The sequence below is a fragment of the Lingula anatina genome, chromosome 4 (genome assembly GCF_051362555.1).
Source record: "Lingula anatina isolate TDL-2025a chromosome 4, LinAna3.0, whole genome shotgun sequence".
In the NCBI taxonomy this organism is placed as follows: Eukaryota; Metazoa; Brachiopoda; class Lingulata; order Lingulida; family Lingulidae; genus Lingula; species Lingula anatina.
In genome coordinates, this window is record NC_141770.1 from 9,185,672 (window position 1) to 9,197,571 (window position 11,900).

Below are 11,900 nucleotides of genomic sequence, written 5' to 3' on the forward strand. Positions count from 1 at the left end.
TCAAAAAAATCAACCACAGATAGCATTGAGAAGACATGGTAGGTGATTAATCACCATCAGCGTCACCAAATGCCTTAAAGGCGATAACAAAAGTCCACTTCGCAACAATATACAGGATGTTAGCTTGAAAAAGCGTTTATCTTCTGTACTTCAATTAGATAGAAATATAGGAAATTGCTGTCTAAGCTCGAAAATACGCATTCGTGTGCAAGACAAGTTTTGTTCCAGATAGCACAACGCCATCAGATACCACCGTCGACCGTCATCTCTATACGTCAATGCCGTCAATAATAACGGTCACGTGTCATCACGTGTCAACACGTGACCAGTCGTCTGTCAGTAGATGGAAAGTGCTTGGCCAATCAAAAGGAGGGTTCTATTCTGTCTTCCAAAACTCCTGGATAGGTTCTGAATGACGAATAGAAAAGAGGACCATACAATTGTGTCTTTTTTGGCGGGATTGGGGGGGGGGGGGGGCTGGGGGTAAAGACATTTCAATTTAACACTTTCTACAAACACTTTCTACAAAACCAACACCACGTCTGATTGTAACAGATTCGATTTTTATTTTGTACGTTGTCCCCATACAATTCTGCCTGCTCTTACCAGCACTCAGAAGAGATGGGGTGATTTACAAAATGGATTCAATCAGGTTGTGCAACAGAGCACCGAGATGCTTCCGAAGCCAGATAAGTCTCTTCTTTTGACTCACCGGTAATTGGTCTGTGAAAGAAACCGAAGCAAACAGCAGAAAAACATTAGAGAGAAGTATTAATTACCAATACTTGAACACACAGAAAACAGAAGCAGATGTTGATAATAGATCATGACAGGAGGTTATCTGACATTTCCTAGTTGGTGTGATAGGGTATAATATGTCAATTAGCGAATATTACGGATTGCCCATGTTGATCAGATGATCTTTCACTTACATAGAACAGTACCTTTAAGGGAAAACACGGGGGGTTTTTTGGCGCAATGCGTACAATTACTGACGTTTCCTCTGACGTCTCATTTTTCAGATAGTCGTAACATTTTCTTTCTTATCACTTATTATCAATATCACTGCAAGGCAGTCTTTGTGTATTTATATTTTATGTGGTAAATTTCAATAGTGGCAAAACCTTATCATTTGTTTCCTTATATAAAATCTTGACATTAAACGTGGAATATTTCAGTTTAAAAGGTATTCTAGAGGTAAAATGTCACTCAGATACCGGTACGTAGATGACACCGAAATAATTTGTGAGGGATTTTTATTGCCGCCGTGCTGTACTCACACTCTGAGACCGTTGACAAAACTTATATCAAGACAACGAAGTTATTTCCGCATAATCATTGAACCTTTCTGATAGAACCTATAAGCTTCTGGGATAGGCCCCTATTGACTGATTTCTGAATACATCCCCACGGCATTTTATCAAAAAGACCATTATAACTGGTAATCACCGTGTATATTACATGTAGCTCCAATGGGGGCATAATCATAATGATTAAAAAAAAAACGAAACTAGGCAGTATTTGTGCAATTGTAGAATTTGGTCTGCACACCACTTCTCATAATCGTCTCTTTTCAATTTTGGATTGATGGCTTTCTTTACTCGCAAAAAGCAATTACTTAAACGAAAACCACGTGCCATACACGCGTACAGTGAAACCCACACATAGCGATACATCCATCTTGGTTTCAAACCAACATTTACTTTATTTTGGTGGACTGGCACGGATGTGTTTTGAACTTAGTAGTTCAAAATTTTGGTCTAAAAATAAGTGCCAATTTTCGGGTGTAATTTATCTTGCAAAAACTTCCCTACACCTATTTCAGATCAAAATCAGAAAAGAATTACACAACAGTCGAACAAATATACATTCGCATGTTCAGTTCCTTCCATTTTAGAAAGCAGGGGCATTAAAGGTCGATCATTTCACATCGGACTGAACAAGTTTTAGAGAAACGTTCCTTTCTCTCAGCACAATATCACTGCGCGTGGTGTTATTAGTAGACTGGCGCTGTAGACCGCGTCTCAAACGACACTGTTTGATCCTTCGGAATCCCCGTCTGAAATCCGTGGACACAAAGTTGTATATGATGGGATTGGCGCAGGAGTTCGAGAAGGCCAAAAGTTGGGCAATAACGCCGGCAACGTAGACAGTCAGTGGATCGACGCGGTCTCCAATGGGAAGCGCATTGTAGAGAGTGATGGAAAGAAACGGTGCCCAACACACAAAGAAGACAACCGCCACAGACACCACCAGAATCACCACTTTACGAGTACTCCGTCTACAACTTTCCAACTTTTCCAAAGTTTCGTAGTCCATCTTTTTGAAAACTTTCTGATTTCGGCGCAGCGAGACGGTAATAATGCCTGTGCCTACGAAACACGCCGTAATAGGTAGTAGGAAGTCCACGCCAACAGCAATAGCTACTATGGTGTCCTTATCATCATACTTTGAGGTACACGACCCGCTGGCCTCACTGTAGTATAAAGCTATGGGGGAGTTGAGAAGAAGCATGGCGAGCCATATCAGCCCGCTGGCTATGAGGGAGTATCTCTTCGTCAGTATCCGCGAGGCTTGTAAGGGCATTGCGACGGCAATGCAGCGAAACACGCATATTATCATCAGAGAATACGCACTAACCGACATGGTGACGAATATGGTGTACTTGAACAGTTTACACAGGCCCTCGCCGAGGATGAGGTCGTACTTACTTATGTAATAGGCGGCTTGAAGGGGGACACAGAACAACAAGAACAGAAGATCTGCCACAGCCAGATTCAGGAACAGCATATTAGGGCACGTCCGCAGAAACTTGTTGGCCAGGATGGCGTATATCACCATACCGTTACCGAGAATCCCCAAAAGCAGGATGCTGCCAAATATGGCGGGGCACACGGTGGAGAAGGTGTTGATGAGGTTGTAGTAACTCTGAATCCGTGCCCAGTCCTCCTCTGAGCGATTGGTGGAATCCGATAAGGTCCAAGACGTGATGTTCTCATCTAATGACAACGTGTTCATTTTTTGGTATGATTACAATACCAGTTCAAAGCAATTCTTTCAACGTAAGGAAGCCGACACTTTGTTATGAGTTCCACTTTCTGATCCTTACAGTTGTTTCACAAGAAAATTTCAAGACAGTGAGAGTTCAAATGTGGATGCCAACTCTCCCAAGCTTGTCACACCTGTTGGTATATGTGGGTCCAGGTACCTGCAAAACAATGGCAAACACTTTAAAACAAATATCACTTTTTAAACTCAAACCACCTCGCTGTACAGCAAAAATACAAATCTGAAATACAGATAACCGTTCGGATGATATTTAAATTACAAACTCGCTTATTGATTTTGCTGCCATGGAAATCATTTCTGTGAAGCAATGTGAAACAATGGCCTGTGCCTCCTCAAAGACGCTCGCGTCGTTTTCGATCAGACTCGGTGATCACCCAGGAGACAATAGATAGTTCTTGTTTTTATACTGGAATGAACGGAGCTGATATATCTCTTGGCGAAAGATTCGAATTATGCTGGAAAGTACGATTAGATAACCATTTGACACGCCGAGATACAAAAACCCAACAAAACGTGCTTTAGATTAAGGCTAGACGCACATTTGAATATAAAGATACAAGAACGAAAATGACATAATCATACAGGCGATCGTTTAAAGATAATATATAAATATATTATTTGTCTTAGTCACCACTGAAAAGAAAAGCCACTTGTTGCATGACGGTTACATTGGTGAGGCAAATCCGCGTGAGTCTGTGATAATTGCATGCGTGACGAGGTGAAAAAATAATGAGATCCCCTCGGCAAACTGCAGTCAGAAGTGACTTACTTACTAGCAAAGACTCGGTCATATATGAACGAACCAGTTTACAGATATGGCACTTGTTTTCAAATCGCTACCATTGAGCAACTTGCGTAGCCTTCAGATTTGCATATTTCAAATTTTGTGAAACTTTTTGCTCGCTATTTTTAACGCAAAAACACAAAAACTAGACATTTTTTGTTTAACATTTACCACATTAAGCACCCCAAAACCATTTTAACTATTCACTTAATGTGAATTTAATATTTGGACAATTTTATTCAAGTATATACAGATTTCGCCTTTAACTTAAACTTTAAAATGCGACATGTAAGCAAAGACAATACTTTCGTTATTCTAACAGATTACAACATGAGCTTCAGACGAAAAACACAGGATCTCTCAGTAAGTAAAAAATGAAAGGTTGGTTACAAAGCCCTTAGCAAAATATCAGGCCGCTGCAAACTCCTTCTTGCAAATTTGCAGCAAATTTGCTGCAAATTAGCAGCAATATTTTTTTTCTTGCAAACTTCTGCCAACTCGTTGCAAACTAAAGGTTTGCATCAATATTTCATCAATATTGCTGCAAGGGAACCCACAAAAGTACAGGTACCTTTTTTAGTTCGCTTTCACAAAACGATCTCTGTGTTGACATGCTGGGATGAATCCCAGAAGATCTAACAATGAAAATGGAGCTCCCCGGTAGGACTTCTGTGGCTGAGCACAAGGCTTCAGACGAGACACAACTGAGTATCTAATAAATCGACAATGGCCTATGACAACGGCACTGGGAACGTAAGATTAACAAGTGGATGCTATCTAAATGGAAAGTTCCCCAGTGGAAGGCATTTGCAGATACTCTGGTGACCAATTTCAACCCTACATTTCCTGCCCATTTAGGTAAGATTGAGTCATATAATGTCAATGAACGACAAAATGTGCTTAAACAACAATAATAAACCATCTCATTTATCAAGTTGATATTTTTAATTGTGACTGATAATGACATCTTGCCTGACGAAACTGGCGGGAGCACGCCGAACGTGGTGTGTTCCTAATGAACCCGTTAATTACAAAACGTTATCTTTAACGACCAAACAGAACATTTGCAGTTTCTACGTCTGTCTTAGTATGTGATAATGTGAAGTAATACCCGTTTAAGATAAGACTATTAAAAAGAAATAATAATATTTTTAAAATTATCATAAGTATAATTTTTATCATAATTTTTTTTATTTTTCATTTGTTTATATAGCAATTAATTTATTTATTTTTGTGGTATCCCGACCATGTTTATTTTTCTCCAAGTTTATCCTTGTAGCATGTAATAAAACCACGGTTAAGACATGAAAGTGTAAAAAGCTGCTTCGTTCAAATGACAAAATAGGCATACGAGACAGATATTTTAGTCACTGACATAAGTGTTATTAGGAATTCCCACAGGTTCTTCACTCGATCCTTATCAGGCAATTTGTTACGTAACGCCAAAGGAATTTGAGGAGACAACAGACGATTCAATTGATGAAACTGAATACAACCGGATCATTATTACTATAGAGGCGTTTTTCTTCTTTCTTTTGCAGGAAACAAAGCGAGTAATGCGATTGATTTTCAAACAAGGGTTATTTATCTTGTAAAAAGCTACAAAAGTTGATACCCATGCAACGATACGGAGACAATCATTCGGGCCAAAACTGTATTAACTTTTGTTTTAACTTGACCCTTGGACGCAATCTGTGTCACTGGGAAAGCGAAATAATCGAGATTGGAAATTAAACGCAAACACGATTATATACATGTATGTTGTAGGTGCAATTTTCAGCGAGACATGGAACTGTACAGCATTGGTCAAAAAGGTTGTCCCACCCCCATTTCCATGTACTTTTATTTACAAATGATCACCTCACAGCTGTGAACTGTTAGAAATAGTGCTTTTTATTACGGATACCGTGTCTAACATGATTAATGGTTAAAAAAAATACAAAATAGTGGTGAAAATATACATATTTTATACCATTTAGTAAAATTTATAAGAGGTATCCCCTCAAATCGACTGTTTCACTGTGACTTCTAAAGATGTAAAGAAATGACTATAAAATTGAAAAGAAGCCATCAAATGTCACCAAATTCACACACAATTAGCATTAAAATGTGTATATTTTCACCACTATTTTGTATTTTTTTAACCATTAATCATGTTAGACACGGTATCCGTAATAAAAAGCACTATTTCTAACAGTTCACAGCTGTGAGGTGATCATTTGTAAATAAAAGTACATGGAAATGGGGGTGGGACAACCTTTTTGACCAATGCTGTATACTTGCTTTTACGCATCGCCGTAAAAACTCTGTCACTACTCAAAACATTTTATCTCCATCCTGGAATGAGAACGTACACCAATATAACCTGCGTACTCGAGACGTATACGACGTAATTGTAACAAATTCCTTTCGTTTCTGTGTATGGGCAAATTTTTTCAGACGTTAAGGATCATTCTCAGACCCTACTGTGGATCGATCTATCTCCGAGGGGATATAATTGCAATTAACTTAAGCTGCTTAAATGTCTGTCACGCCTACTGAAATTGCTAGGGGGTAATTAATTATAACTTAGCAACTGCAGTAGGCGTGCCAGGCATCTAGACCGCTTAAGCTGAAAGCAATTTAGCGACAAACCCCTCGTAGAGGGATCGATCCTGTTGGATTGATCTAGGTATGGGAACCCAGTCTTGGTGTTATACGCTCTGTGTGACAGAGCCTTAATGGACCTCTAATGAATATCAGATTGAAGAGATCATGCAGCGGCGAAGGTTGAAAACCATCCCACGTATGGATGACGCCTGTATATAGTGATAATGTTAAGCAATAGGGGACATTTTGAATTAGTCGTGTATCCACATTCGCCAAGGAACCCTAGTGAGAGTATTATCTCGATTTTTCTAAGAAGGGCAGAAGTCGTCATTTTCTTTTGAAAAAGAAGCTGTCGCCTCTCTCCCCTTCTCTCTTCAATCCGATACCGATGTCGATGATTAATTTTCCACAGGAAATGATGTGCTATACAACTGATCAATAATACAGATACAGATAGGAACTTGTGAAATTTGCAACGGAAGAAATAATCTGGACGCAATATCCCCGGATCTCTGACAGTTTGGAGTGCTAATCATTCATCACTCCGCTGTTCTGCAACTCCCAAATTATAACTGATATATATGTTTTACGGATGATCTTGATTCCAGCAGAAAGAAACTGCACGATTTTGACAGAAGAAGTGATTTCATGGCGTGCGTATCATTTCACGTTAAAAAGACATTTGAAATTATTTAATATCATACTGGCATGATAACAGAACCATCATGCGATATGCCTCGAAAAAAAAGGTTCCCGTTAGAAATGCAGTTTACAAATACACGTACAATGGTTTTTACCGTGAATCCAGATAAGTATAAAAACTCTTTCGTTTTTGTATTAAACATATTGATTCAAGTCTCCATAACGAACACAGTAGAACAAAGGATTTATTTTTTTGTCTTCAGTCATACCTTAAGGGAAAATGAAAATAAATCTCAATGAAAGCTGACATTCTGTGCTGACTTTCAAAGGGATGCAACTTTAAGACCACCAAAGTTAATTAGATGCCATCAAAGCCATCAAGGTCATCAAGGTCACCTTTCACTCCAGGATTTTAGGAAAACCATGGGACTTGCGGTAAAAATCAAGTTCAAATAAGAATACATTTATTGTATCGGGATATATTTAAGCTGACGTTTCGTCAGTGGTAGCCAAGCACACACTGTGTTGAAAACCAGTCTGTTGTTGTTCCGAGAAATTTGTTGCAAAATGAGCTGTGACTTGTGACCTAACGTCCTGGCGCCCTGGGACGAGGCAGACGCAATGTTACAGGCTAGACACTGATCCTGAAGAGAAGCTTATAAAGTAACTTTTATTTCCTAGGCAATCTAAGCTCGGTTGGACACGGGGTTACGGTAGACAACAGTATGACGGTTTATTTCAGGGTGGTCGTCCCATAAAACCGTTGGGCCGTGACATTGATAGAGGGCGGTTAAGTCAGTGAAAGGTGTGAAAAATGGCCATTTTAGCCTTGTCAATATTTGATTGGTTATTACGTTAATTCACAGGCGACTTAAATCCCAAAAATTTATGAATCAAACAAAAATATTACTTTCAATAAGATAATTGATTTTGAAGATTAAGGAACAAACAATCATTTCAAAATCATAAATGAAACATATGATAGTCTACTTTTTAATACTATCGCGGCAAATTTACTATGTTCTTGGTCTTTGTGCGATAATATTTTCCTTTATATTGCACTGAGAATAAGACAATTTTCACTGTCTATTAAAAGGTATATTTCTTTTTGTCATATGAAGTCAAACTTGCATTACTCCAATAAATGCCGTCATGTTGCACTTCAAACACCACAAATAACAATTTTGGACCATCAAGCCCCAATATTTTCTCTTACAAAAACCAGCTGAGGCCAACGCTACTCGTAATCGAATCGTTTACTTTAGAACGTCATTCGGTCCACTTTTTTCCAGGTTCGACATTTTCGCCTAATTATAATGGACAACGAATCTATTACTTTTTGCCCCACAATCGCTCTGTTACACCACAGAAACGCATTTCCTGGGGAATACTTCTGTATTATTTACAAAGACGTACAAATAATATATATTTGTATGCCGTAAGGTCTATTTTCAGGCACACTCGCACCATTCTAACTACTACTACATTTGTACGTACTGTTCCTCTTTGATCATATATATTTTGTCTCCATTCGTTCATCATTTTTGCATATAAATATTCTTGCGCTTTTCACCAGATGTACCTCTTTTTAATTTCATATTGTTTTTCGCGATGTGCAGTCTTTTTCTTTTTGTTTGCACGTGCATTTAATACCATGAAAGCTATTCAAGGATTTGTTCCATAACACATTTAACTTCGTAGTATTTTCACGCCTTCAGTCGAAGACAGCCATTAGGGCTTTTGTCTGTAAGTAGTATCTCTCTCTCTCTCTCTCTCTCTTTCTCTCTCTCTCTAAGCGTTCTGTCTTCTTTTCCTTCCCCGTTTTCTTACTCGACACTTACCTTCTGTCTCCAACGCCAGTTTTTATCACCGTGAAAATCTCAAAGATGATTACGCAAACTGTCGTCTTCAGCACATTGTGAACACGCTGCGCCTCCCTGCTGTCACCAATAAAATACCGTGTTTTCGGTTCCTCGCAGACACCGACTGTAATTAGCTGCATTAATTTTCCAGTTAGGTCACAGCTGCAGCGCTGGTGTAAAGAAAAGTCTCAGCGCTCTAGTCTGCGGTGCTGTTCTACTTCGTGCAGGAGCAGCACGCGCTCTGGCTCCTGCTTTGCTCTTCGACTCTCTATGAATACACATTCAAAGTCATTCACTCTATGAATATACATTTAGAGTCTACGTCACGGCGGAGCCAGGCCGTGTTACTGGCTAATTACAAGCCATGTTCTTGCTCATTGGTCAGAAATATACGTTTTGATACATAGATACAGCCGTGTGGCATCAACGATACTTCAAAATGTGGTGGCAACAGGAAGACCCCACGAACGATTTGTACTTTTTTAAAGTGTATACCGCCAACAGTCGAAAATGACCCGTGGTACCTGCTGTTGTATTTTGCATGTATTAACAATAATCTATGTTCTTACATGAATCAAAAGCAGTTTATCGATTTTTTCTCTATTTCCGCTTTTTTTTTACAAGTGCCCACTTTTTTTACAACGGCTTTCCCTTTATTAATGACAAAGAAACTATTAGACCTTTACCCGTCACGCTAAGTATTGCCTTTCCAGCGTAGGATTTCAGAACGAACATGCCTTTTGTCAATAGCTCATCTGTTTCCCATGACAAAAGGTTGTTAGTGTTCGTGCTGCAAGTTGCTAACTATTCCATGATGAATACCATTGGTAATATTAATAATGATAATAATATAATTATTATTATTATTATTATTGTAGTTTTTGCAATGTCTAAAATATATGTTGAATGCGTATATAAAAATATAGTATTAAAATGGAATTAAATTCAAATAAACCTTTACAATTAGTATTAAAGAAAATAGTAGAAATAAAACATAGTGTTCGTCATTGTTTTAAAGGCTTTAAGTTCATGAATAGACACAGTTCATTGATATGTGTCTACATGTTGGAAGTATTGTGCAAAACAGCTATTCCACAACAAGGGTTCTAATTCCGAAAGAAAATACCCATTTTAAGCAATAAAAGTGTATAAAATATTGTTCTATTTAGTGTTTTATAGCAAAATAAAGGATGACTACAACTAGTTTGTGCTTTTTTTGGAAGACAATTTATTCGCAATACGTTATTAACTTGTGGCAAGACGGCATAAAGTAAAATCCTTATATTCTTGCACATGAAAACATGTTAAGTGCACTATAAAAGATGTCAAACTACCCCCTCTAAATCTGGGTACGTATAGCCACCACCTTCATTTCACTTGTAATGTTCGAGTCTTCCGTTTTGTTCGAAAGTAGAGGTAATGTTTGTTAGAAAGAAAAGCTTTACTGTGCCGCTGTTCCTTGTAGTGAAGTTTGACATTTACATCAAATACACAATTTTGGGAAATCAATAACGTATCACTCTTTTTCCATCAAAATTGACTTTTGTGTTCGTCTATATATGCATCAAAACTGTATTCATCACGAAAAAACGTATTTGAATGGTTAAATATTTGTGTGACCTTCTAAGACGTTTTCTTAAGCATTTTAATTTGTTTGAGAAGCACGAAAATTCGTTGGAAATGTCAGCGTGATAAACCTCCATGAGAAATATCTTAATATTTTTCATTTTTAATTGTTTTTATCTTTCTTCATTCATTTACAGGGGCGGATCCAGATATATTTTCTGACAGTCTTCCAAATTATCTTTCTTGATCCATGCTCTATTTTTGACCGTCTTCCGACAGAAAAAAAATAGATACCCGTCAAGGTAAACTTTCAATGTCTCAATCCCCCCTGATTTGTGACTGCCCCGAGGAAGTCAAAATATTTCACCACAGCACATTTAAGACTGACTAAAGACTTTTAATGCTAATAGAACATGTGCTTGATTGTGATACATACAAAACTCACCCATTTTCTCATTAATGTGTATATCAATTCGTGCGACGACCCGCATCTCAACCAGATACTGGCATTGCGTGGTAACTGTTTTCCCATAATCGGAGGAAGTGTTAGTCTTGTCAGCTTCGAATACATGCTATATTTAGTATCGCATCCTTGTAACGAAAAAGCGATACGCGATCTTAACACCAAAAACATTATGTTGGAAAATCAATTATATAGTTGCGTGCGAGTGTGGTTAAAAAATAGATTCTCCAATGACACGTGGCGGCTAAGCTTGTTTGTAAATTACACGCAGTTCTGCCCGCCCGACCTCGTGCCCCCTACAGAACGACAAACTTATTGTAGAGGGTTCTATCACAAGGTCAACGTGTCAACGTCCCTCAAAAACGTCGTTAAACGTATTTGTCCTTTGGAATAATTGTATTTTCTTATTTCTTTCCATGTCCAGTTACACTAAGGTTTCAAAGTTCTGTTCAGTTCTGGCAAAATAATTTTGCAAAGCACGAGTGACATGCTGACACAATTTGTAATTTTCAATTGCATGTCAATTTACAATGCAAAGGGGGCATGCCACAGTTCGTTTGGCGTAAGCCGCAATGGCATGACTGTAATGGCCTCTGTATGACTCTGATAAGTGGTAATCCGTGAGTAAAGACCACATCAAAAAAAGATCAGAGTTGTGTGGCAAAAGAAAGTCATGAGGAAATTGAAGACTTCCCATTGCCCATGACTGATACAGCCCTGCTTAGAAGCACCGTGTCTTCTCTATCGGAAACGATGCTGCTGATAATGATGATGATGTGTACGTCCCACTTCCGAAATAATTCAAAGGTAATGATAGGTGCATTTAACTTGACCAGGAGGCAATGGAATTCAATTTTCCACCAATCCTCTCATATTCTTAGCCACATTAAGCGGTCCATCAAGTTCCTCTGCAAGGCTCGCAAAC

The 11,900-nt window shown here is 38.4% G+C and overlaps 1 protein-coding gene across 1 annotated transcript; it reads right to left on the minus strand.

Annotated features, from left to right (window-relative positions):
• Window positions 1–543: 543 nt before the first annotated feature.
• Window positions 544–4,004, minus strand: LOC106159412 (allatostatin-A receptor-like). The gene has a single exon (XM_087012139.1). The coding sequence runs from the start codon at window positions 3,016–3,018 to the stop codon at window positions 1,921–1,923; it is 1,098 nt and encodes a 365-aa protein (XP_086868265.1). The 5' UTR covers window positions 3,019–4,004; the 3' UTR covers window positions 544–1,920.
• Window positions 4,005–11,900: the final 7,896 nt, after the last annotated feature.